The sequence below is a fragment of the Benincasa hispida genome, chromosome 8, assembly GCF_027475165.1.
Source record: "Benincasa hispida cultivar pf3 chromosome 8, pf3_genome.v1.1, whole genome shotgun sequence".
Lineage (NCBI taxonomy): Eukaryota > Viridiplantae > Streptophyta > Magnoliopsida > Cucurbitales > Cucurbitaceae > Benincasa > Benincasa hispida.
Genome location: NC_143485.1, coordinates 18940708 through 18966634, shown reverse-complemented (window position 1 = coordinate 18966634; position 25927 = coordinate 18940708). Strand labels below are relative to the sequence as shown.

At 32.3% G+C, this 25927-nt stretch overlaps 1 protein-coding gene across 1 annotated transcript; it reads right to left on the bottom strand.

The window, feature by feature from the left end:
* Positions 1 to 1434: 1434 nt before the first annotated feature.
* Positions 1435 to 3883, bottom strand: LOC120083385 (putative protein phosphatase 2C 24). Its single transcript, XM_039039128.2, has 4 exons — positions 2891 to 3883; positions 2366 to 2710; positions 2172 to 2277; positions 1435 to 2085 (listed from the first exon to the last, which is right to left on the bottom strand). The coding sequence occupies exons 1-4, from the start codon at positions 3362 to 3364 to the stop codon at positions 1736 to 1738; spliced, it is 1275 nt and encodes a 424-aa protein (XP_038895056.1). The 5' UTR covers positions 3365 to 3883; the 3' UTR covers positions 1435 to 1735.
* Between the last annotated feature and the right edge of the window lie 22044 nt (positions 3884 to 25927).

Genomic DNA, 25927 nt, shown 5'->3' with positions numbered 1-25927 from the left:
TCACACCCTTTTTTCCTCTCTCAAACTACATAATACAATTAAAAATAATAATAATAACTGGGGTTAGCACACTTAAACTTAAAGTATTTATAACCAAAAGAATTTTAAATTAAAGCCATAGAATCATTTTATAGTATTTGAAACTTACCATCAACTTGAATATTTCCGTTGTAGAATGACTGTTCTAATAATATTTTGCCAGAACTAACATATATTTTCATCTTCATTTTAATTGAAAAGAAACTTGAAGCTAAAGGTCAAATATATTACTTGAATCATGTGTACTATTATTTTACCAACCTTACTATTTTACAAGTCATATAATGTTTTAAATGTCGATATCTAAATTATGAAAATATCGATAAAATATTGATATTGATTTGGATCACTCTAGAAAATTAATAAAGTTATATATATAATTTACACTCAAGGAACACCTATCTTGTACATCTTAATCAATTGTCTAATCATAGTTTGTCATGTAACAATTCTTTTAAATATTGTAATTATTATTATTTTTTTAAAAATGTGTGCATCATATATGCACTCATGTATGTGCAATTTCTGTTATACCCAATAAAAAATTAACATGTCAATTTTAAAAATATAATTATTTTTTTGTGAGGGCAAAAAGAATAATGGTTTCATTCCTATATTGAGACTTAAAACATATATTAGAGAGATTAAGTTTTTTAAAAAAAGAAAAAAATATATTTATTATTTGTATTATGCTTATGTAAATATGTTGAAAATTTAAATGTAGGCACATCTAGATTTTGAAGACGTCACTTTAATAGATTTTAGAAAGAAATTACTCTCTGCCACCGTCCAAAGAAAGAGATTTTCAAAACCAACAAAGCATGCTTCCCATTTTTATCATATCACACAAAAAATTAAAATATTTAATATATAAAAAGAATTAGGTGAATGTAAAAAATAAAGTACCTAAGTAATTAATTTACCCTTACACGACTTAGTCCTTCCAACTTAAAATGAGGGACTAACTAATTATTCTTTTATTGCAACAAATATTATTTTAATGAAATTTCTTTCAATTGTAAATAATCAAACGTCTTATGAACTCGTTCTAAGTTGTACCAATTTTTAAAATACTGAGACTAAATTTTTAACTTGTAATTTTAATTCACATTTTGATTTACCACATTCAAATTTTAATATCATCCAACAATATATGAAAGAGCACATCTAATTCCACGTTGAGAATAAAAAAAAAAAAATCCCCCAAAAAAGCATTGAATATAAAGTCAAAATATTAAAATGTCGACATAGTAGATGATGAATCACATTATAAAATATGATTAAAAACGAACATTACGAGTAGTCTTATAATCTAGACAAGAACATATTATATACTTATATGAGGATAATATTAATATAATTTCAAAGAAAATTTGATTGAGAACAGAAAGAAAATTTGACAAATCCATGGAAATGCATTGACATCGATATTGATACTTGTTAATTACACTTTTCTTTTCTTTGTTTTTTTTTTTTTTTTTTTTTTTTTTTTTTTTTTTCCCTCTCCAAAAAGAAGAAGATCCTCGAGAGGAGAAATTATCTTCATTCTTCACCTCGCTAAAAAGTAAATTTTTTTTAGGAAAAAACCTCCATTTTCCCTTCCTAATTTCTAGAAAGAAAACTCTTTAATTCTAAAATTTCAAATTAAATTCTTTGTACTAAATTAGGAAAAGGAGGAAAAAAAAGGAGACAGATTCTAAGGACACGTGTCCCCCTTAAGGTCCACCACCACGACGCTCACGTTGTCCGTACTGTGCCGGGCCAACGCCAGCTTGGTCAGCAGCATCGACGCATCGTTGCAGGCCTTGTCTGCGCTTCCTCTCTCCTCCCCTTCCGCCGCCGTCTCCGCCTCACCCGACGGCCACACCGGCGATCTCTCCTCCGCCTTCCCACGTAGGCACATGCTCGCCACTCCACAAGCCGTCTCGTTCGGCACCACATCCCACAGTCCGTCGCTCGCTAGAATCAAGCACTCATCCTCTGCCGTCCGATTCGTTATCGTAACCTCTGGCTCCGATATCACATACGGTTTCAGATAATTATCGCCTGAAACAAACAATTCCTCATTAGAGAGTTCCGTTGATTTGTGTATTGAAGTCACTGCCGATGTAATTAATCGGTTATTTGTTTACCTATGGCTCTTGACATGGCGAGAACTCCGAGAACTCTTGGTCCGTCCCAGTAAATCACTCGTCCACCGGCTTCCTCGATCCGGCTAAGTTCGTCGGGACGATCCGGCTGTATGATTTCAGAACAATTAGTATTTGAAATTGAAAATCGACAGACTGTAATTAATTAGCCCAAATTCATCGAATCTGACACGAACCTTGTGATCGGAGGAGAGAGGGATGGCTTTTCCGTTACGGCAGAGAACGGCTCTGGAGTCGCCGCAGTTGGCGACGATGATCTTATCCGGCGTCACAATTGCTACGACGGCGGTAGATCCGACGGCATCGCAATCCGGCGACTGAAGTTCGCATCTACAGTTCGCAACAACTTCTTCATTGTTTCGCGCCACAACTTCGTTGTCCATTCGCCAGAAGATTCTCTTCATAGCGCGGTCCCACCGCGACGCCTCCGCCTCCGCCACAATGGCGGCGTCATCTTTCTCCTCCCTATCCAACTCATCTTTTACCAGTTCATGCAGCCGCTCCTTACACCTCATCGCCACCTAACATACCGGAAAAACCTCCCGTCAATATCCCCAAAAATTCGCCGTAAAAGGAGCAAGTCAATGGCCTAATTATTTTACTAGCAAGTTGCAATCTCTCTCGTTTCTACTAATCGAATCGAAATTAAAGCTAATTAAGTACAGTTTAAGAGAATAATTTAATAATTAGGGAGATCTTACATGAGAGCAGCCATGGCCATCGTAAACACCAAAGAAGTGCAACATATCGTTGGCTTTCTTCTCCGTCAAACAAAGCGATGGATGAACCGCCACCGCATCCTCCATATCTCTCCGCCTTCCACAAACAGAAGAGAATCCAAACTTCGGAATCACTTCGCCACAAGGAGATTCCCGAGATAGAGGAGTCGATACCTCCTTAGTCGAAACCTCTCCGCCGGCCACAAATCTCCCGACGGTTTCTTCTTCTCCGGAATCACAATTCTGAACAGCGTTATCACAGTCTCTGGAAATCGACGTAGCTCGATCCTCCAGCTTCTGCCGTTTCGCAACAGTCTCCGTCTCCGACGGAGCAACCCCAGCGACAAATTTACACCTCCTGATCTCCATTCTCCGACGTCTAGCCACTCGCGAACTCGGCTCACAGGACGACGACGCCTCACTCTCACTCATCACTTTACAACAAATCTCCGCCATTACCTCTAATCTCCCCTCCCCCTTTCCCCAGCCGTAGTTGATTACTTCAATTTTCGAAACAAGCCGGAGACGATGACAACGTTGACGACGGCGACCGGAATTAATCGGAATTCGAGAACGATAGCAGATGAAAGAGAAGAGTGGTCCGGCGGAAGGGGGTGATTTAAAAGGAAGGTTAAATGGAAAGGAGAATTTGAGATTAGGCAAGACGGTCAGAACGGGTAGCTAAACCGGGCAGATCGAAGAGGTGGTAAAGTGCGTGACGTAGTGAATGGGAGAATCTGAGCCGTTGATTAAGAAGGGGTGGTTTGATCAGAAGATGACACGCGTAGAATTAGTTTGGGGAGGTGGTGGAAACGTGGCCCAATAAGATTGGAGCAGCACGACAAGAGAGAGACTTCCTTTTTGACACGCATGTGGTCCTTGGTGTACTCTGTGAGGCGTCCCCATTTAAAATAATAATTATTATTTCTTTTTATTATTATTTATTTTCCATTTTCAGACATCGCTTTGTGCCACGTGTCGGAATCGCGGAATATGAGATTATAAAAAAAGAAAAAATAGAAGAATTTTGTTTTTTCTTTTTTATTCCGTTTAGCTTTTGATAGCCAATGAGAATGGAGTACGTGTGTGGGAGTGGGACCCACGCGTGTGGTAATATAAGGAAATTAAATAAGATAAATAAATAAAATAAAAATATCTGAAAACAGGGGAAGGGGAAAAGACTTAAAAAGAAGGCGGTTTTGTTTTAGAAAGACGAAACGTGGCGTAATTACAATTCCGGTGGACCCGACCCGACCCGGTTGTTACGCGGGACACGTTTCGACCATATGCGACATTTTGCTTTCAAAAATCTTCCCTTCATTGATTTCGTCAAAAAAAAAAAAAAAAACAAAAACAAAAATCATTATTTTGAATTATGTTTTGTATTCCTAATTAAGGATTATTTTTTTAACTCAAACTCAAAAAAGATTCTTTTAACCTCTTTTACCTTTTTCCATTTAATAATTATTATCCGAGAAGTTAAATTATCTATAGAATTAAAATATTTGTATTTCGAATATAGAATTGAGTTGAATTAAAAATTTGTGTTTGAGGTACTAGATTTCTTTCTTTCCTATTTCGGATCATCTTCGATCTTTGCCGCCTTAGTAGAGCTGAGTTAAAAAATCTATATTTGGGATCTGGAATCAAATTGAGTTGTATTTAGGTATTTAGTGCAATTTTTCTAAACAAAATAATTTTGTTTTAGATTTTCTTTCTCTTCCTATCTCTTTTTATTTCCTGCACATATACTTCTAAAATTTTTAATACTAGAACATGCTTAATTTCTTTCTCATTTTTTAAACATAACAAATTCCTATAAAGTAAACATATACTACTTAACACAATTTTTTTGAATAATACTTTTTTTTCTTTTGTGATTTCTAAACACCAAACATATTCCGAACAAATGAAAACTTTTTACAACTACTTAGCCCTCAATCATGAACATTAAAGAAGTTTAAAAATTGAACAACTTTTTATTTTTTCTTCTTGAAAAAGTAACATTTTTTCATCACATAATCTGAACATTCAATTGCATAACAATTTTATCTATATCCCTAAAGACATGTCATTTTTTTGATAAAATGAACATTTTCTCTAATCTCTAATCCTCAATTTTTAACACTCAATTAATTTTAATTCACCCATTAATGTTCATTCAAAAAATAAATAAACAAACAATTCTTATCTTGCATTTTGTCTATTCGTGAAATATGAATTTCAATTTTAATTTTTTTGTGCAAATGTTTGATTTGATACATTTTACATTAATATAATGAAATTGTTTTTTTGTGTGCAAAATTTTTTTGCTCAAACATTTTTTATGATTAGTTTTATGGTTAAGTCTAATTTGCCACTTACAAATGAAATAATGATGTCTACAAAAATGTCTATGTACATGTAAAAAAAATGCTTAGCAAGGAATAACACTCAATACATCACAAATTGTTCCCCAATAATTAAACAAATCTGGACTATAAAAACTAGAATTCAAACTTAAAACTAATGAACCTTGAACTAATTATTGGAAAAATTGTGCAATTAGTTTCGGCCTTATAAGTAAAATAACGAACTATAGTTAGATTAGATAGAAGCTAAATGCAAATAATAATAAAATCAGACATACTACAATATACTGTCAAAGGTCCGAAATGAATTAGATTGAAACACGAACACTAAATGAAGGTAGAGGAGAGAATGTGATCTAAAAAAATATGTATGAAACCATATCAATGCAATAACAAATTTATAAAGAAAAATACATTTTCTAGTACAATATTTCTTTTAATAACCCACCCTTATATGGAAGTTAAAAAAAAATGAAAGTAATGAGTGTAAAACAAGAAAGTTACAAGAGATATCACATTCTTTATTTTAGTAACCACTCTTCTACATATAAACATTACATTTAACATAGACAAAATACTATTATTTATCTAACCAAAAAACCTATAATGTACTTTAACGGTAGTAGAAAATATGAATTGAACATGCACAAAAAAAATACAGTTTTCATTAAGGGTCTATTTATATGTTCACAAAAACTAGGGTTGTCATTAAAAGTCTCATTAGAGGTGATCTTCATTGGAGTTGTCATCGATTATGGTTGCCAAAACCTAGAGTTGGTCATTAAGGTGGTTGCCAGAGCATGGTGTTGACCACGCAAAGGGGGTTGTCAGAGTACGTCGTCAAAGTTGCTTGTGCGAAGATGGTCATTAGAGTTGGTCGTCGAAGATGGTTTTCAGAGCCTGGAGTTGGTCATCGTGTATCACTGGAGTGTGGTAGCGATAATCGTCGACGGTGGCCGATGAGTGGAGTCATTGAAACAGTAGAGGGAGAAAGAATTGGGGTGAGTTGAATGGAGAGTTGAGGGGAGTTTGAGTGAGTTGAGGTGAGTTGGTTACCGACATTTAAAGTTGGTAGATCAAACATTGAGTTGTTAATTTTTACCAACTTAACTCAACTCATGTTGGTGAACCAAATACCCCCTTAATATGTAGTGTTTTAGATAATATGTTTGTTAAAGTCTGTTTGGTTAGTAATTCGAGAAAAGAAAGTTGAAAATATAAAATTTTGTTAATGCCAAAATTCGAACATGGAAAAGAGTCTGACTTTTACGTGACAATAACAATAAATTTGTTATTTGAAGGAGAAAGTGACTTGCAAAAAAGAAGAGGAAAAAAAAAATCTACACTGGTATGATATTTGTTACATACACTTTGTTGCTTTAATAAAGTGAAAGAATGTTACCTTCTATTGATTACACATTCTTTCACTCTCAGAGATTTGAATTTAGTTTATATTTAGTCTATGAGATTTGAAAACAATAGAAGGTAAGTAAATTTGAATTTAGTTTATGAGATTTAATCTTAGTTTCTATTTGGTCATTGCATTTTAAATATTATCACTTTTGATTCGAGATTTGAATTTAATTTATATTTAGCAATTTAAATTTTAATGTAATATGTTTGGTCCATGAGATTTCAATTTAATTTCTAATTGCTCATAGAAATTGAAGATATATAATTTCTAATTAGTCCTCGAGTATGAAGAAAAAAAATCATCTCATTTAATTACATATCAACAAACTCTAATAAGCACGTGTTAACCATCAATGTCACGATTTTATTAAGTTAATTGATGTTAAATGTAATTTGGGACCTTTTAATTAGGAATTAATTTCAAACTTTATGAGTTATGAATCAAATTCAAACATTAGGGACTCAACATGTCATTTTGAAAATTTAATGTCTAAATAGAAACTAAATTCAAATTTCAAATACTGAAAATGTCAATTTCAAAATTCAACCAACCAAATAAAAGTTTAATTCAAATTTAGGAAAAAAATGTATTTTACCCAATATCTTATTCGATTCTATATCATTTAGATTTTGTATAATACAAAAATATATAACTTCCAATCTAAAACCAATTTCTTTTTTATTTTACTGTTAATAATGTGTTCTTTTTACTCAACAAGTAAGATTAGAAGATTTAAACATCTAACATTTTTAGGTGAAGATATATGTCTAAATAATTTTAAATGCGTTCGATCTATCTTTAATAATGTTTTTATTTTCTTTTAAAAATTAATATGGTTTTTATTTTTGAAAAGTCTGGACAAGCTTTTATCAACTTTCTAATTACCTCAATTTTGCCCTTTTTCTCTTGAAAGTCAATTTTGATTTTAATTAATGATTCTATTATGATATGGCATTAGAAAAAGGAATTGACCAACTATGCTCGGAAGAACAATTCTCTGTATTTTTAAAGATTTAATTTAGGTGAAAATACCTTCTTTTTTTTTCATTATAGGTTGATAATTTTTTTTTTTCAGAAACTTTACTTTGAGTATGTTTCAATTTTAAAGTGTACAGTACTTCCAAATGATCAATTTTAATCTATATACTTTCAATTAATATTAAATTTAATCTTCTAAAATTAATTTTTATTTTTATTTTAATTGATTAAATAATACTAATTTTCATATATGTTATATGAATATATTTCTAAATTTTATAGTGAAAAGGCTCATAGATAATAAAAAAATCAATAGGAAATAAATTTAAGATTTATTAAAAATACATAAACTAAAGTTGGAGTTTTCAAAATACAGGAGTAAAGTTGAACTAGTCTCAAAGTACATTGATCAAAATAACTATTTTAGCTAACAATTTAAATCTTTTGAAAAATCCCATTAGACTTGTTTAATTCATTTATTCAAAAGTTTATAAAAATTGAGTAAAAAAATGTGTTTAAATTTTAGATTTGTTTGGAGTAATATAAAGGGAGATTATTTTAAATGACAAAACTATTAAAACTATTTATAAATACTAGCAAAATATCAGTCTATCTGTGATAGATCATGATAGACATATGTGTCTATCTGTATCATAATAGACACAGATAGTAGTCTATCACAGTCTATCACAAATAGACAATGACATTTTACTATTATTTATAAATATTTTGATTTATTTTTCTATATTTGAAAACAACCCTAATATAAAAGTTAATATACTTCGCACAAAATTTCCATTTTTAAAGAAGTATAATTTGTAAACATACACAATATTATTAATGATTTCATGCTTTCAAGAGTCATAAATATAAAAGGAACATTTATGTATAATGAAGGTGGCAAAACCATTTCCAAAACTTTTGGAAATGTTAAAAAAATATCTAAAAGTCAATAAACCATAAATTAATTTTAGGGGAATGCTAATATACCTAACGTGTAAAAGTTCAGCATAATTAAATCAAAAGGTTTAAGTTTATCCAAACTTTTTAAACAATTCAACTTTTCTTTTAACATTTCTAATTTAAAAAAGAAAAACAAAAGGTTATTTGTTAATAGAAGGTTAAATTATAAGTTTGACTTCCAAGGTTCCGTTTGCTAACCATTTTATTTTTTGTTTTTGTTTTTGTTCTTTTAAAATTAAGCCTATAAATACTACTTCTGCCTCCAAATTTCTTCTTTTCTTATCTACTTTTTACCAATGGTTTAAAAAATCAAGTCAAATTTTGAGAATTAAAAAAAGTATCTTTCAAAAAGTTGTTTTTGTTTAGAAAGTTGGCTAAGAATCAACCATTGTACTTAAAAAGATGCAAATTACTGTATGAAATATGGATGAATTAGGCTTGATTTTTAAAAACAAAAACCAAAGACCAAATGGTTACCAAACGAGACCTAAACGTTTCACAACATTTTTATTTGGTGCTTTGACTTAAATTTACAAAAATACTTTAAAATATATTTAATACTATTCATGTTTTAAATCGTCATGTAAGACATGTTTGAGAGTGATTATGAAATGGTTTAAATTACTTTTAACATTTTCAAAATCACTTGAAACATACTTTTAATAATTCAAAATCAACTTTGATAAAATAAAAATTGTATTCAAAAGTGTAAAATTAAATAATCAATTTTGAGTGATTAAAGATATGTTTCATAATGATTTTAACCATCTCAGGATCATTTCCAAACATGTCCGAACAAAATTTTTATCATGTGTAAAATTCTTGGCCTAAACTTTGTCCTTTGAAACTCTTACATAACACAATATGTTTTTTCGAAAAAAAATGTGGCAAACGGACTTTAAATTAGCACTTCATAGGATAAGGAATTAATGTGGAAATAATAGTCAATATGAATATAACTTAACTGGTTAAGATTTAAATCTCCGACCTCGATTTATACTATTGATCAAGAGGTCGGAGATTTCTTCCACTGCACCCTATGGTGTTGAACTAAAAATAAGGTTAAAATGATAGGACTGTGACATCCTGACCTTAGCAAGATTTTGAAATTTGAGATTTTTTTTTTTTTTTTTTTTTTTTTTTTTTTTTTTTTTTTTTTTTAAGTTTGACTAAAGCATAAGAGCCTTGTGGAAAAGTGAGGGATAAGTAGGACATATGGCTATACCATGAGTTGAGCCACGTTTGAAAGGAATGATAGGAGTTGTAAGAGAATGAGTGAATGAGGGTGATGGGTGCATAAGGTAGGTTTTGGGGCACGTAGGGGAATCTTATGGAATCCATTTTGAGGCCATAGGGAACAAGGTAGAAGTATAAGACAACCCAATAGAAAAGAATTACACCAAAGAAGTTTTTGGATCAAGTTGTGGCATACCTAGAGAAGTACGCCTAGGATGGGCGCATACCTCAAAGGAATAAGTGTGAACCTTTATTATAAATCAAGTAGGGAACAATGAGACAAATTGGAAGCCTAGTTGTGACACCATGTAGCCAACCATGCATTAGTAATCATCACATGGGTGCATGAGGGTTTGATTGGCACATACATCAAGGGATGGGTGTATGACCTAGTTTTGGAGAGGTATCCAAGATTCCATTATTGGACCCCGAAGGAAAGAAAGAAGTTACCTTGACTGCATCTTGAGAGCTATGTTATAATTGGAGGGAATACATGATAAACACAAGGAGCTATACTGTCGAGGATAAAGATGGGCGCAACCCTAAGGTGGTCAAAGACAAGTTGGGCACATACTAGGATTTATGGACGCATACGAAGGTTCATGGACGCATACTAGGGTACATAGACGCATACTAGGGTTCATGGGCACATACTAGTGCTCCATTGGCACATACATTAGATTATAATCAAGTTATGCTTTAATCAGAAGAAGCTATGCTACAATCAAGCTATGCTTTAATTGGAAAAGGCTATGTTATAATCAAGTCATGCTTTAATTGGAGAAGAACACCTACATGGAACTTGGTTGGCACATAGGGGGGAATTTTGGACATTTTGGAGGGAAGAAACTCTACTATAGCAAGGGAAAAAAAAGCCCAGAGGGAGGAAATGAGATTTGGTCGCATGGATGGAGGGTTCATGTGCCCAACAAGGGCAATCATGCACCAATCATTAGAAGAATGCATTCATTGAAAGTTTTTGAACATTAAGAGTCAAGTTATTAGTAAGTTAAGAGAGCATGAGATGAATCATACACCCCTTGAGTGAACATAAGATTAACGCAAGATTCTACAAGATTGGGGGCAAGGGGGGTGTTGAAGGAAGAGGTATGGCTAAGTAATTGATAACATAGAACTTAACAATTAGAGAAACCCTAGGAAAAACTAAAGATGGGCGCATAGCAAGCCTTGTTGTACATTCCGAACATAATCAAGAAAAGTCGTGAAAGGAAGTTAGATCCAAGAGTGAAAAATATAAGGGAGTTGGACGCATGGATGGAAGGACCATGCGCCCAACAAGTGCAGCCATGCGCGAAACAAAAGGGCCATGTGCCGATGGTAGGAAAGTTAAAGTAATTGCAAGAAAGATAGAAGTATGGCTCAATCGGATGAAATTTGGTCGGTTTAAGTAGGAGGTGGAAGATGGAGATGCAATGTTGGGCATGCAAAACAAGAGTTGACCACATCAAAGGGTAGCATGTGTTGGCCTTGTGGGTGATGGACACAACATGTTTTACATGAAAGTTGGTGGTGGCAAGGAAGTAGGATGTGGCCTACAATGGTGTTGACAATAAAAAAGTTTGGAAGATAAAGATGTCATGCGTTGGTGGCAAGGAAGCATGATAAGTGTCAAGGCTATATAGATGCCCTAGCTTATTATATTTTCTCTCTTAATCTCAACATTGTGTACACTATATATTTATATATATATTTATAACTCACTAGAGTATTAATCCAAGTGGAAATTTTGTTGAGAATGTCCTAAAACTCGCAGTTCGTAAATATTGGAAACATATTCTATTTATCAATAAAAGTATTAATGAGGTGTTCATTCAATAAAATTTTATTGATATTGCATTCTGTTATAAAAATTCAGTAAACGAATCCATGACTATAATATGAATACTTTAACTTTATGTGGAGACATAAAAGTGGATCAAGTTTTTAGTATATAACCAAAATGGTCTATAAGTATATGGATGAGATTTGGTACCTCGTCCTAGTGACACTATTGGACACGGCCCACTTTGTGTACTGATACAAATAATATGATTCCAAAATCATTCATATAGAGACATGCGAGTGGAGGCATCCTATGCAAAAGATGTTTGCATAAGACCGGACCACGAAATAGTCACTTTTCTTTATAACGACCGTTTATTGTTAAAACTAACTATTTCAAATTTGATGACCTAGAGTAACTTGATCTTAATCTTGAGCTTACTATGAACTCCTGTTTTTTCGGGGATTATCCTTTAATCTACATAGGTGAGAATAGTTCGACAACACTGCTCAATAAGTCTCCCATTTTAGGGATAAGATCGGATAGATAGTTGAGGACATAGTTCAGCAAGATGAAATTCACTCCTACCCAATTTAGGGTTAGCATATAGGTTGTTCCCTCAAGTACTGACTTTTGGTTTTGAACAAAGAGGCCCCGACCTCTCATGGTCGAAAGGGATATAGTTTATTAGTTGAACTATAAGCCAATTGTTCAATAGAGGATCATTAGGAGCTTAAGGAGCAAGATGTATTTATAAGGGTAAAACAATAATTTTGACCTAACTGTAAATACGAACAATCTGTAAAGGGTCGACTTACTGATTATGGTTAAAGTAGACAGAAATATATCTACAGTGAGGAGAGTGTAACTATCGAGCTATAGTAGTATGTCTCGATAAGAGTTTAGCCAATTAATCTCAAATCGTTGGAGCTCATGATCTGTAGGTATATAAGATCCCTCTACTAGCTCGTAAAATTACTCCTTGGATTAATGAATTGAGCGGATTTGAAATGTTCAAAATTGAAATTAGGGTTTTGAATTTGAAGTATTTAAATTCAATTTTGGGTTTGATTAATTATATTTGATATAATTTAACGTTTAATTTATCATAATTAATGTAAATTGGAGAGATTAAAATATTTAAATATTGATTTAAATATTAAAATAAATATTGATTAACATGAATAGGATTCATGTATGTATTAGGTGTTTAATTAATTTAATATTTGGTATTAAATTATTAATTAATTATTTATTTAAATTTGTTTAATTAATTATTTAAATAAAACATTTTCAGATTTGTAAATTCAAATTTAGTATTTGAATTTTTATTAGATTTAATTTTAATAGAAAATTAAATAAAACAAAATTGAAAATTAAGAAAATTAAGTGAGTTATTGGAATAATCCAAGTTTTGTTGGATTAATCAACTAACCAACACCTAGCCCACTTCATATTGTTCTTTGATGTGTCAATGAGTTGAACGCTTGCATGATAATACTTCATAAATACTCTGAATTTCAGAGTGGGAAAAAGGGATGCAATTGAATTTTTGAAATTCTCCACTCTTTTTTAAGACCCTCCTCTTCCCTTACCAAATTGACCTCAATCTGAGATTCCACCTCTCAATCCAAGTTAGAAGATAGTAGAGAAGATTATCTTGGTGGTCTACTATATATATAATACTCTGTTTGAAGTAAATTTCAACTACCAACCATTCACTTCCCATTTTTCTTGTCAACTCTCTTTTTTAACGTTGTCTCATCTTCATTTTAATACTTTTATCATGGGGTGGATGACTATGTTTATTGCTAACCATTACTTCCCATACCCACAATTAATTAGATTAGGTGGTAACCACCACCTCTATTCTCCTATATATCACCTGTATCCCACGTCGTATACTCTTGAGAAATCTCCACTGCCTATTATTCTCCTTGATAGTCTGGTGAGTTATTCCCAACAGCCATCCTTGGCTTCTTTCATTTTTTTTTTCCCTTTTCACTCAAATTATATGTTGTTTTGATGGTTTCTTTGATGAGCAATACATGGGCCCTCTGTAACATATTCATTAGAGTTAAGGTATGTAACATTCTAACCTTGGATTATGTCCAACTTTGTGTACTAATGTCCTATACTTTGGGTTTTCAGTTGGTCATCCCCACATTTAGGGATGGCAATGGGGTTGGGGTGGGACGGGGATGCACTCTCCATCTCCGTCCCCGTGGGGATTTTTAGTCCCCGTCCCCACCCCATTCCCCATTTGGGGATTCGGGTCCTCGCAAAGAAAAATTCCCGCTTTTTATTTTATTATTTTATTATTTTTATTATTTAAACTTAACTAAATTTAATATTTAACGAAATTGTAAATTTTATATAGAAAATTAGTATTATTGTTGCATATAGTTATTTAAATTAAATATTACATGTTTTTTCTATTATAAATTAATAAAATTTAAATTTATTATATTATATTTTTAAAATTAAAAAAGAAAAAAAAAATTAAACATACTATTTCAATAATATATTATTATTATTATTATTATATATTAACAATTAAAAAAATCGGGACAGGGACCGGTATCAGGTTCGGGGTCGGGGACGAGATGGGGATTCCCTCCCCGTTCTTGCCTCGTCTCCGAGGACCCGACTTAAATCCCCGATTTGACCCCATCCTCGATCAAACCGGGGATTTCCCACCCCAATCGAGTCGAGGACCCGACCTCGCGGAAAATTTTATCATCCCTACCCACACTTGTAATCTCTCGTACTATAGATCTCATCCCACTCCATATCAACGATGAAGGTAATTTGATTTAACCTTACCCCTCCCCCCTTCCCTCTAGCACGCACAACTAAGTCTTCTTTCATTTTTCAATAGTATTTTCCTTTGAATCTTATTATCCTCTTCTTTTGTTATATGCAGGCCCCAAACTAATACATTCCCACATAAATTAGTTTGAAGTGGGTATAATATGTTTTCTCCCTTGTATTTAGTCACATATCAATATGTTGTATATTTTTTTCTTTTTTGTTCAGTCTACTAATGTTGAATAATTGTTGGACAGTTTTGTAATATTTTTCTACTTTCATGTTTATGACTTTTGTAGGACTTTTTATCCTGTTTATGATTTTGGGATTCGTGTTTAGAAGGTTTGTTGAATTTTTTGGACACATTTTGTATGTGTTGGTCAAAATTTACCACATAGGAACAGAAAAATGTAATAAAATTTTTGTATGGTTCAAAAAATGTATTGATATTGAATAATGAATTACATGTCATGGATGTCTGAGGTCGACTATATTTATACATGTTCTACTTAAGTTTAAATGTGGTCCATCACATCTATTGTCCTATAAATCACTTGTATCCCACATTGTGTATACTTGATGAATCTCTACAATCTACTATCCCCTTGTTAGTCTAGTGAGTTATTCCTTACTGCCATTGTGGTTGGATTATATACATTTTATTCCTATTCACTTATGCTTATCTATGTGTTCATGGTTTTTTTTATGGGCACTAATGGCCTTTTGTTTTATGACTGATAGGGTGGCTCATCGTGACATCATTTCGGTGTTAGAGTCGATCTAGTAGTTCTTTGATCCTCAAACTACAATCCTCGAGTAAAATAGGTATGCATACGTTTATCCAAAATGTATTCCTAAATTATTAGTCTTACATACTATGAGTTTCTAACTAAATACTTTATTTGTTGTTTTGCAGCCCAAATTAATAATACTACCATTAGTTTGAGATTCGTGTGTTACGTATATTTTTCCTAATTTTAAATGTTGTATATTTGGGTTTGACTTGTAGTTGAAGTACACTATTCTTTGTGGTTTTTTCGTACACTGCCCATTGAACATGGATATTTGACAGTTGACTCATAGCTTATATTTTTTTTGTGCGTTTAATAATGATGACGTATGAATATTTACAAGTGATACATCCCATAATAATGTTTATTAATCATTATAATTACCATCTTTTGCATTTAAACAAGTATAAATGACGTATCTAATTATGAAAGAATAGAGAGTATTTTGAACAACAATACAGTTAAAAAAACTTCTTAATATAGTGTAATTGATACAACTTATTCAATTTAAGGTACAATTTAATGAATAAAATTTTAGCTGAAAAATTGATACACCTTATCCAATTTAGTATTAAAAAGTGGAAAAATGCTTTAGAAAAAAGGTTGGTATGTCCATCCCTGGCTTAGAATTAAATTTTGTATTTTTAAATATTGGTATTTTGTTGATTATTTATGATTAATCTTAAATTTTGACTGAGTTTTTTAAACGAAAATAATAATAAAAATTATTTAAAAGACGTTGAGAAGAAAGGATAATAATCAAAATAATCTTGGGTAATAATTCTAACATAAGACGTTGGGAAGTAAGGGAAAATAATCAAAATAATCTTACTAGTTGTAATATAAGTAATGTATTTCAATTGAGACTCAAGCCCTGATAAAACTATTTTTCCTTTTGTATCCTAGGGTTTTAGGTTTCTATCCCAAAATATGGAAAATGAAGAAGTCTTTACTATTCTTTCAATTATCACCATGTCCCAACAACAACTATTCCTAACATTTGCCCTATTACTAAATGATCATCGTAGAATAAAGAACCAACCATCTTACATTAGACATCGGATTAGATAGCTAAACTTCTTTTGGCTTATTTGTGAGAATGATGTCTACTGTCGCAAGAGCATACGAATGGATAGACGGACTTTCGCCATCCTCTGTAACATGCTTAGGACGACCAGTCGTCTGGCACATACTCGATGCGTTGACGTCCAAGAGATGGTGGCAATTTTCCTCTACATTTTGGTGCATGACGTTAAGAACCGAGTAGTTGGACGATAATTCGCACGGTCTGGTGAAATTGTTTTGAGGCATTTTAGATCCATTTTGATCGCAATACTACAACTTCATGAGTTACTATTGAAAAACCCGGAGCTTATCACGAGCGACTGCACTGACAGTAGGTGGAAATAGTTTGAGTTATTACAACAATTTTAATTTCACTCCCAGTTAAATATTAGGTTTTAGATTTTTAGGAAACTAGGAAATATATATCCTTTTGTCAATGTATGATCCCATACAGAGCTGTTTGGGTGCATTGGATGGCACAGACATCAAGGTCAATGTAAGTGCAGTCGATCGCCTCCACTATCGTACCCGGAAATGTGAGATAGCCACAAATGTGCTTCTCATCTGTCCTCCAACTGATGAGTTCATATTTGTGCTGCAGGGGTAGGAATGGTTTGCCGTCGATTCTAGAGTGCTTAGGGATGCAATTTCTCGACCACATGGGTTGAAGGTTTCCAAGGATATAGACTTTTGTGATAACACTATCTAGATTCAAGAGCAAATATTTTGCCAACTAATTTTGTGTATACCATGTCTAGGTTATTATTACCTATGTGATGCTAGATATCCCAATGTCGAGGGATTCTTGGCACCATATAGGGGAGAGGGTACCATCTTTCAAAATGACGTGGTACTGAAAATGTACTGACTAATCCACGGGAATTTTTCAATATGAAACATTCATCTGCTAGAAACGGCATAGAAAGAGCATTTGGCGTACTTAAAGGTCGTTGGGCGATACTACATGGGAAGTCCTACTATTTAGTTAAGATTCAATGTAGGACAATAACAGCATGTTGCCTACTGCACAATCTGATAACGAGGGAGGTGGGCCAAACTACAGTGTCCGAAACAACAGATGATCAAGATTTTGCATCTAACGAGCTCGACGATGAAAATATACAATTTATTGAAACGTTCGACGAATGGAAAAATTTCAGGGATGAGTTGGCGACGCAAATGTTCGATGAATGGGAACAAGTATCATGAGCAAAAAGTTTCTTGTTCAATTTGCTTTACTATGAATAACTTCCTTCTACTTTTTTATTATATTATCTTTCGATTCAAACAATCTACTGTATTGAATTATCTTAATTTATGTTGTGTTAATTGGTTCATGTGAATGATGGAACATGTTTCATGCTATTCCTACTCAAGATCTTGTTTATCTAACTGTGTCCAATTTATTTTATTAAGTTATACGTATGTATGTATGTAACTAAATAGCATGACGTGAGAAAATGACAAAACACATTTGGACGAAGGCTGAACATGCACGATTAGTGGAGTCACTATTGCACTTGATAGAAACAGGTTGGCAAGTTGATAATGGAACTTTCAAGTCTGGCTATCTACAACAGCTACAACGTCTACTTAACGAAAAGATTCCTAGTTGTTCCATCGGGTTGTCAATAATAGAGTGCAAAGTTAGATTTTTAAAGCGACAATAGTGTGCAATCGTTGAGATGCTGAGTAATGCATATAACGAATTTAGTTGGAATAACGAGTACAAATGTGTGGAAGCAGAGAAAGAGGTTTTTGATGTATGGGTTCTTGTAAGAAAACACATTAAGATATTATTATCTTACAAGAGCTCTTTCTAATATGACATTATGTTCTAATATAATATATGTTCCTGTTTGTAGTCTCATTCCAATGCGAAGGGTTTGAGACACAAACCATTCCCCCACTATGATGAGCTTTCAACCGTCCTTGGAAAAGATAAGGCCATTGACGAAGGCAGTGAAATCCCGTATAGTCAAGCATTTGCAACAGATGAACATTTGGAGGATATTCGGTTGGGATCACAGGTTAATGAGCAACAAGAAAGTATACCTGACATGAACATATCGACAGTCGATGGCATGGATGAGGTTTTCCCAGATACACCCATCAGTAGGTGTACTAGATCAAGTAATGATACGAGAAGAACGAAACGCAAGAGGACTCCCTTCCAATCTGAAATGCTTGACATTGTACACACAATAACGGATGTGCAGGAAAGTAAAATGGAGAAACTTGTCCAATGGCAGAAAGAGAAATATGAATTGGAGCTTAAGAGGCATTAGGAGGTCAACGAAGAAATCTACCAAGTTGAGGGTTTAGAGGAGGACGATTAGTTAACCCTCATAGATTTGTTGATGAATGTATTCAACGAACATACCGTTTTTTAGCCATTCCACCACCATTGAGGAGAAGGTATTGCATGCGTTTGTTGGGCAATAGTAACTAAATTACGTTCTCGGTGTTTGCAAGTTGCTTTGTTATTATTTTTTGTAATTTTCCCTAATCCCTTATTGCACAGGTATCATATATTTGTTGATTTTTTGTGACATGTACAAATGGTCTGTGGCATGTGGCCGTTAGATATGGTGACAGTTTTTTTTTTTTAAGCAAGTTGTAAAATGGCCATGTATAAGGTCATCAAATTATGAAAAATATTTTGAGGGGAATGAATTTAATGAATTTCATATCCAGTCTAGATTTTTTTTTATCAGTGGAATGAATTTAATGAATTTCATATCCGGTCTAAATTAACACTATTTTGTAAAATCATTTGGCTTTCTTTAATGAGAAGTTTGGAATAAATAATACAAAATTAAACTTTATATCATATCTTGAGATTGGAAAGAATTAAAAAATGCAATCAATGGTTTATTCCAAATAGGATGGATACAATAATTGAATTATAATATTAAAAAAAATAATGTTCATATAGGCAAATTATTTTAGAGTACAAAAAACTGAATTAGATAACACTGACATATAAACTATGCACACTAAAACACAAACATATGAACTCAGATAATACAACTCTGCACCCCAAATACAGACATCATATATCATCTCAGCGCCCTAAACAACCCCAAAGTGTTCTCCAAACAAATGTTAAAACCAAACTAGAAAAACGAAAATTTCAAAAATAGAAAACTAAAAACAAAGGCACTGTTTGGTAACCATTTGATTTTTTATTTTTGTTTTTTTGAAATTAAGTTTTTTTCATCTATATTTCTTACCATGATTTGTACATTTCTTAAGTATGATGGTTGAATTCTTAATCAAATTTCAAAAACAAAAACGACTTTTGAAAGCTACTTTTTTTAGTTATCAAAATTTGACTTGATTTTTTAATTCATTAATGGAAAGTAGATAATAAAAGAAAAAAATTGGAAATAGAAATAGTGTCTGTAAACTTAATTTTTAAATATATAAATAAAAAATAAATCGATTACCAAACGGGACCAAAATTATTACTAAATATGAAATAAAGCCTAAACTAAACAAATACAATCTTCATTCAAAATTCAACCTAGAACGTAGAATTCCAATCTCTAACTTGTTAATCCACAACATTCATTTAAAATTTGAAAAATGTTGACAGGTGGAATGATTCAATGGAACATATCATAATGAATTCAATAATAAAATAATTAGGGAGAGAAGTTAAAGAGAATGACGAAAATACCCTGAAAACGGTAGGCAAGGAAAAGGAAGGAGGCGCAGAAAGGAAATCAAGAAGGAGAGATTATGTTGGGAACGTGGCGAAATATGATTGGAGGACCGCCGGTGGGACCGGTTAGTTAAAATGAAAACGGAACATTAATTAAGGAGAAGCCGCCACGTGGAAAGTAAAGGTGGGATTTTTGGTATCGGGTACTGGAGTTGACGTGGACGTGTCATTTCAAAAAACGCCACGTGATCAATAAGACAAATATTTATTAAACCCTCCTTTTTTTTTTCTGACACGCATCCCTACCCCTCCTTTTCAAATATCATTTCTTTATTTATTATTATTTTTAAGATAAAAAAATATTTAAAATAGATTTTATCAATTTAAATGTTGAACTTTTGTTAATATCACTATCAAGAGATTTAATTTGAAAAATATCGAGACAGTTATAAATATAACAATCAGATTTAAAATATTTTAGATATAACACAATACAAAAGAATTTATTGGTATAACAAAATTTAGATTCTGCTTTCAAAATTTATCGACGATAGTTCATATAGCTAGTTACTAGTAGGAGTTTATCGATGATAGAGTTTATCATTGATAATTTTTTTTATATTTGTTAAAAATATTGTTATACACTTAATTATTTATTATCCCTAAAAGTACTACACAAATTGTAATTACCAAAATATTGTGTACAATATATAATTGTTTTGATTAAACTTCTAAATTATTATAAATGAATCAATTTAGACCCTTTATTAAGATTACACTTGAAAATTGTTCGTGCATTCAATTCTTATATGTGTGTAGACTTTTTCAAAGGAAATCTTAGTTAAATGTCTAAAATGGTCCACTTATAAAAGTTTAGGAGTTTGATTGATAAAATTTTAAATCTCATATACATTTTCTCCAAACATAACATAATGGAAAGTGGAAGTTAATGTACCTACGAAAGTTCAAGGTTGAAAGTTGATACGAATATCAATTCAAAGTTTAAATTGATACAACCCCTAAAAGTTAAAGATATAAATTGATATTTTCCAAAAGTATTTTTGTTTTCTCAACTTTCTATAATGATTTAAATCTTACACTTTCAAATTTGAAACAATACAATTTAGTATTTGAACTTTATTAGGTGATAATTTTGTCCTATATTTTAAAATTTGTAATAATTTACATCCTATTTTGAAATCATTATGTTTTTTAAAATCTACTGTACAAATACTAATTTCACATATTGGTTTCTTTATTTTGTTATCTACTTTTAGGAGTGTCAAAATCCAAATCAAGGTTTGAAAAATTAAACAAAAGAATAGTTTTTACATTTCTATTTTTATTATGGAGGATTTTCAAAAAATAGAAAAATAAAGAAAACTATTTAAACAAAATAGCAAAATTTCTTCTTCTTCTTCGGTCAAATCTCGGTCTCTCTCTCTAACCCATACACTTTCTTCTTCTTCTTCGATCTGATCTCGGTCTCTCTCTAACCCACGCACTCTAACGTTCAACAGTCACTGCACTCATGCCCAACCGTTAATTTGTCGCCGTTTGGTTCTACATCACAAATCTAGTTGACATTACTGCCGCCGATGAGTCGATTTTTCTCTCTCTACCCGATTTATTCTCTCTCTTCTTCCGGCCCAATCCTCGTCGTCCATTGTTTTCTTGCTACCAACACTAGAGTTTGTTGGACTTTTGGCCATTAGGGTAAGATCTTGGGCGTTTTGAGTTAATATTATTTGGTTCTTGGACACCCATTAAGTTTTGGTGTTAAATTTGATTTACCCATGAAGTTGAATGCTATTTGAGTTTTGTTGCTTTTAGATAGTTGTGAATAGACGTTGTTATCTTGTTATCCATGTCTATCACAGATAAACGGTGATAGAAATCTAACAATGTCTAGTGATGAAAACTGATTGAAGTCTATTGTTGATAGAGGTTGATACAAGTCTACCAATATCTATCAGTGATAAAAATTTATCGAAGTTTATCATTGATACTATAGTAATGGAAATTGATACAAGTTTATCACTGATAGATGCTGATAGAAGTCTATCAGTGTCTATCCATGTTTTTCTTTTTCTTTTTTACTATTTTTATAAATAGTTTGACATTTTTTCTATTTGTTAAAATTTCCTTTTTATTTTTTTTGTTTATGGTTTAGATATAAAATGTTTACTTAAGTAACAATTTTGTATTACAAAACATATGATCTTTATAGTTTATAAACAAATTTGATACCTAATTAGTTTATCCATCTACATGGATTAGCTATTCATTAATTTTTTTGTAAAATTTTTTATGATAGGAACTAAATCTTTACAAATTGTAAAGTACATCGATTAAATTGTTATGTATTGAATTTCAATAATCATATTGTTATAAAATTTAAAAGTATAAAGTATTATCAATTAAAATTTATCGACTAAACTTTTGTTGCTTGTAAAAGTTCATTCAGTAACTAAATGGTTAACAGTATGTTTTCAAGTCATATTTTTCTAACATAATTCTAAGACATAATAATATAGATCTTGAATATTTTATTGTTATTTTTTCTTTTTAAGAAAAGACTAATCTTGCAATCAAACATTTATTATTAATATTATTTATTGCTAAAGAAAAAAATAATAAAGCACATGTGAAAAGGTCATCATCACCAAGCATATTTTAATTTGACTCAATATATATCATTTGATTTCTTGAGTTACACCCTTTTTAAGATTTTTATGTCAATGTTTTCAAGAATCAATAATTCAATCTTATAATTAAGACATCTGATTTTTCACTCCATCTAAACCTTCCACCTAATAATTAATGAAATGAGAAAAAGACCAATGACATCCTATTATAAAAATAATAATTTATTTTTTCTAATAATATATTTGATATTAAATATTTATCTCTTTGGCTTTTTTTTTTTTAAAAAAAAAGAATTATCTATATTTGGCTTATTAAGAGGTCCGACTCCTCCCTATTCCTACACTTATTCTCCCAAGAAGTAAGGTGGGAGGTAGATATTTGTTTAAGAAGGGATTCATAGAAAATGATATTTTAAAATAGCACACATCATTGCCATGGGAATTTCGTACGGATGGGTCAAATTTTGAGGCCCACTCGAAATTTGGCCCATCTTTAAAAAACAATCGAATTTTGATCTTTCGATGACATCAGTCGCGTGTGAAATGTTTGTTTAGTCCTCAAAACATTCGAAGACATGTGTGCATCCCATTTTCTCACTTGTTCATTTCGTTTCACACTCATTCTTCTCGTTCTTGTAATTAATTTCTCACCAGTTTGCATGTAATTAATAGCTATTGTACGAATTTATGAATACTTAGAAAAAAACCCACAATTCTTTCAAATCAATTTAATGAAAAGTGTTGTGCACGCTAAGTCCCACTAAGATAACAAAACATTTTGACCAAATCAAGTATCATCTGTTCTCATAAAACGTTCTCTCTTAAAAAAATCCATAACAATCGTTGTTGAATCAACACATACTAGAAATGTCACACTCCAAGTAAGTATAAACATGCACTGTGTTGTTTCTCGTTTACTTAAATTGTACGAGTCGTGATAGGAACGGTTTGTTTGAGAGTTGGTATTATGCTACTATAGATAGGCGAGAGGAAGAAACGAGAGAGAGGCTAGTCCAACGTGAGGAAGGAAATATCGTGTACAATCTATTAAAGCAAAAAAAAATGAATGAGAGCAAAAGAAACGAGAGGAAGAAACGAGAGTTTTACATAATCTAAAATTTTCAATTTACTCCTTTGTGTATTGAATGATGGACGAGAAGCATGTGTTTCTTTGATATGGAGGGTCATGGGATGAGAAGGAACAATGCTATAATGGAGGATGTTTGAAGGGTATCCTAGTGCCAATGACATTGAAGTATAGTGAAACTGAGAGATTGATTGTTTGACCTTATGGAAATTAATTCTTCAGTGTTCAACTTGATAATGAGGGTGAAATATAAATTGGATTGTGAATGTCCTCCTGTATTTTTTATGAACGACCATGATGTTAAATTTCTGCTTTTGGAGTTGGATCGTAACAGACCACCGATATTCATAAGTATTAAAAAAATCCATCAAGCGGTAGGATTTGATGACATAGAGGCAGAATGCGAACCAATGTGTGTGAGCGATATTAATAACGAACCAGATACTTTTCTATCGGTAGTATCGATAGGAGATGACAACATGAATCCATGGGATTTGTATACTCATGGCCAAAAGTGGGACCGTAATGAGAATGTTGTGGACGAGAAAATTGTGAATGAGAACGTTGTGAATGAAAATGTTGTGAATGAGAACGTTATGAATGAGAATCTTGTGAATGAGACTCCAACCATTGAAAGGGATGGTTCTATCCTTACTTCGACCCTGATTCTCCATATTGACTTTGTCTTTTTATTGGTAATATGCATCAGAGGATTGAGGCAATAGAAGAGAGTTGTCCTTCTGAAGTTCGACTATCTGCAAGTACTGTGAGAAATGGAGACGACCTAATCATGAAACCACAGTCCTCTGGATTGGATATTGAGGAAGGCCAAATTTTCTTTTACAAGAACGATGTGAAAATGAGGTAGCCAATGTTGGCCATAAAGAATAGTTTCGAGTTTCGGTTTAGAAAATCAAATAAAAAACTATATAGTGTCTGATATATCCACGAGACATGTAAGTGGGGAGTACGTACAGTTAGAATGGATGGTTGTGACATTTTCAAGATCAACAAATATACAGCTACCCACACATGCTCGATTTAAGTTCTTAATCATGACCGTAGGCAAGCTAGCGTGTTTGTAATTGGCCAGTTAATCAAAGATAAGTTCGGCATTGGTCGTGCTGAAACCCCACGACATATCATTAAGGATATGCGGCTGGAATATGGTTTGAACATAAGTCACAACAAGGTATGGCATGCAAGAGAAACTGATTTCACTCTTGCAAAGGGTACTCCCGAGGAATCTTACGCCCTGTTGCATGCTTATGGTGAAGTTTTAAAGATTGAAAAACCAGGCACCATTTCTTAGATTGAACTTGAAGAATCTCATCAGGACTACTACTTTTCACCTCTCTCAATAATATATGATGGACTAGCGGCCTATTGAAGACTATGTCCATATCCATGAATTTTTCAAACACGGTCCTCTTAAACATTTGAAGTTACCTCTCTGTAAGTTTCCCTTTAATTATCTTATTTGCGATCCCAATGTGAGATGAAAGGCTTGTAGCCTGTCCAGGAAAACGATCCTTTATAGCAATCTTCAGATTAGTCATTAACTGCAGGTAAAAGGAAAAAAAAAGAATCGGTGAAAAAAAGGAACAAAATCACATTATCGAGCATTATGAAAAACTCTTGTTTCAAGATCTCGCTCATTCCTCTCGTTCTTCTCGTTTCTTTCTCTCTTTCTTTCTCTCGTTCTTTCTCTCCCTAACTTTATACAGAAATGGAAAACGTAAACCATAATTTATACCAGTGTTACGTTAACTTTTGGAGGTGTAGAAAGAAGCAAACGAGATCGTTCATCAATGGAAGAAGACGGTACGAAATTTCTTGGCGTTCTGCGGTACTGAAATCAAATCACATGCAAGTTGTGGCGTTTGATTTCAACTTTACTGAGAGAGATAAAAATATTGTATTGAGGGAGAGGAAAGAAGATGAAGCGAGAGGAATGAGGAAGTCTAAAATTTTAAATTTAAAACGTTTGATTTCATTCCGATAAAGAACATGAGGAATGAACGAGAGGATTGAGTGTGAAACGAGATGAATGAGCGAGAAAATGGGATGCGCACGCGTCTTCGAATGTTTTGAGGACTAAATGGACATTTCACACACAGCTGACGTCATCAGAAGGCCAAAATTTGAATGTTTTTTAAAGATGGGTCAAATTTCGAGTGGGTTTCAAAATTTGACCCATTCATACGAAATTTCCCATATTT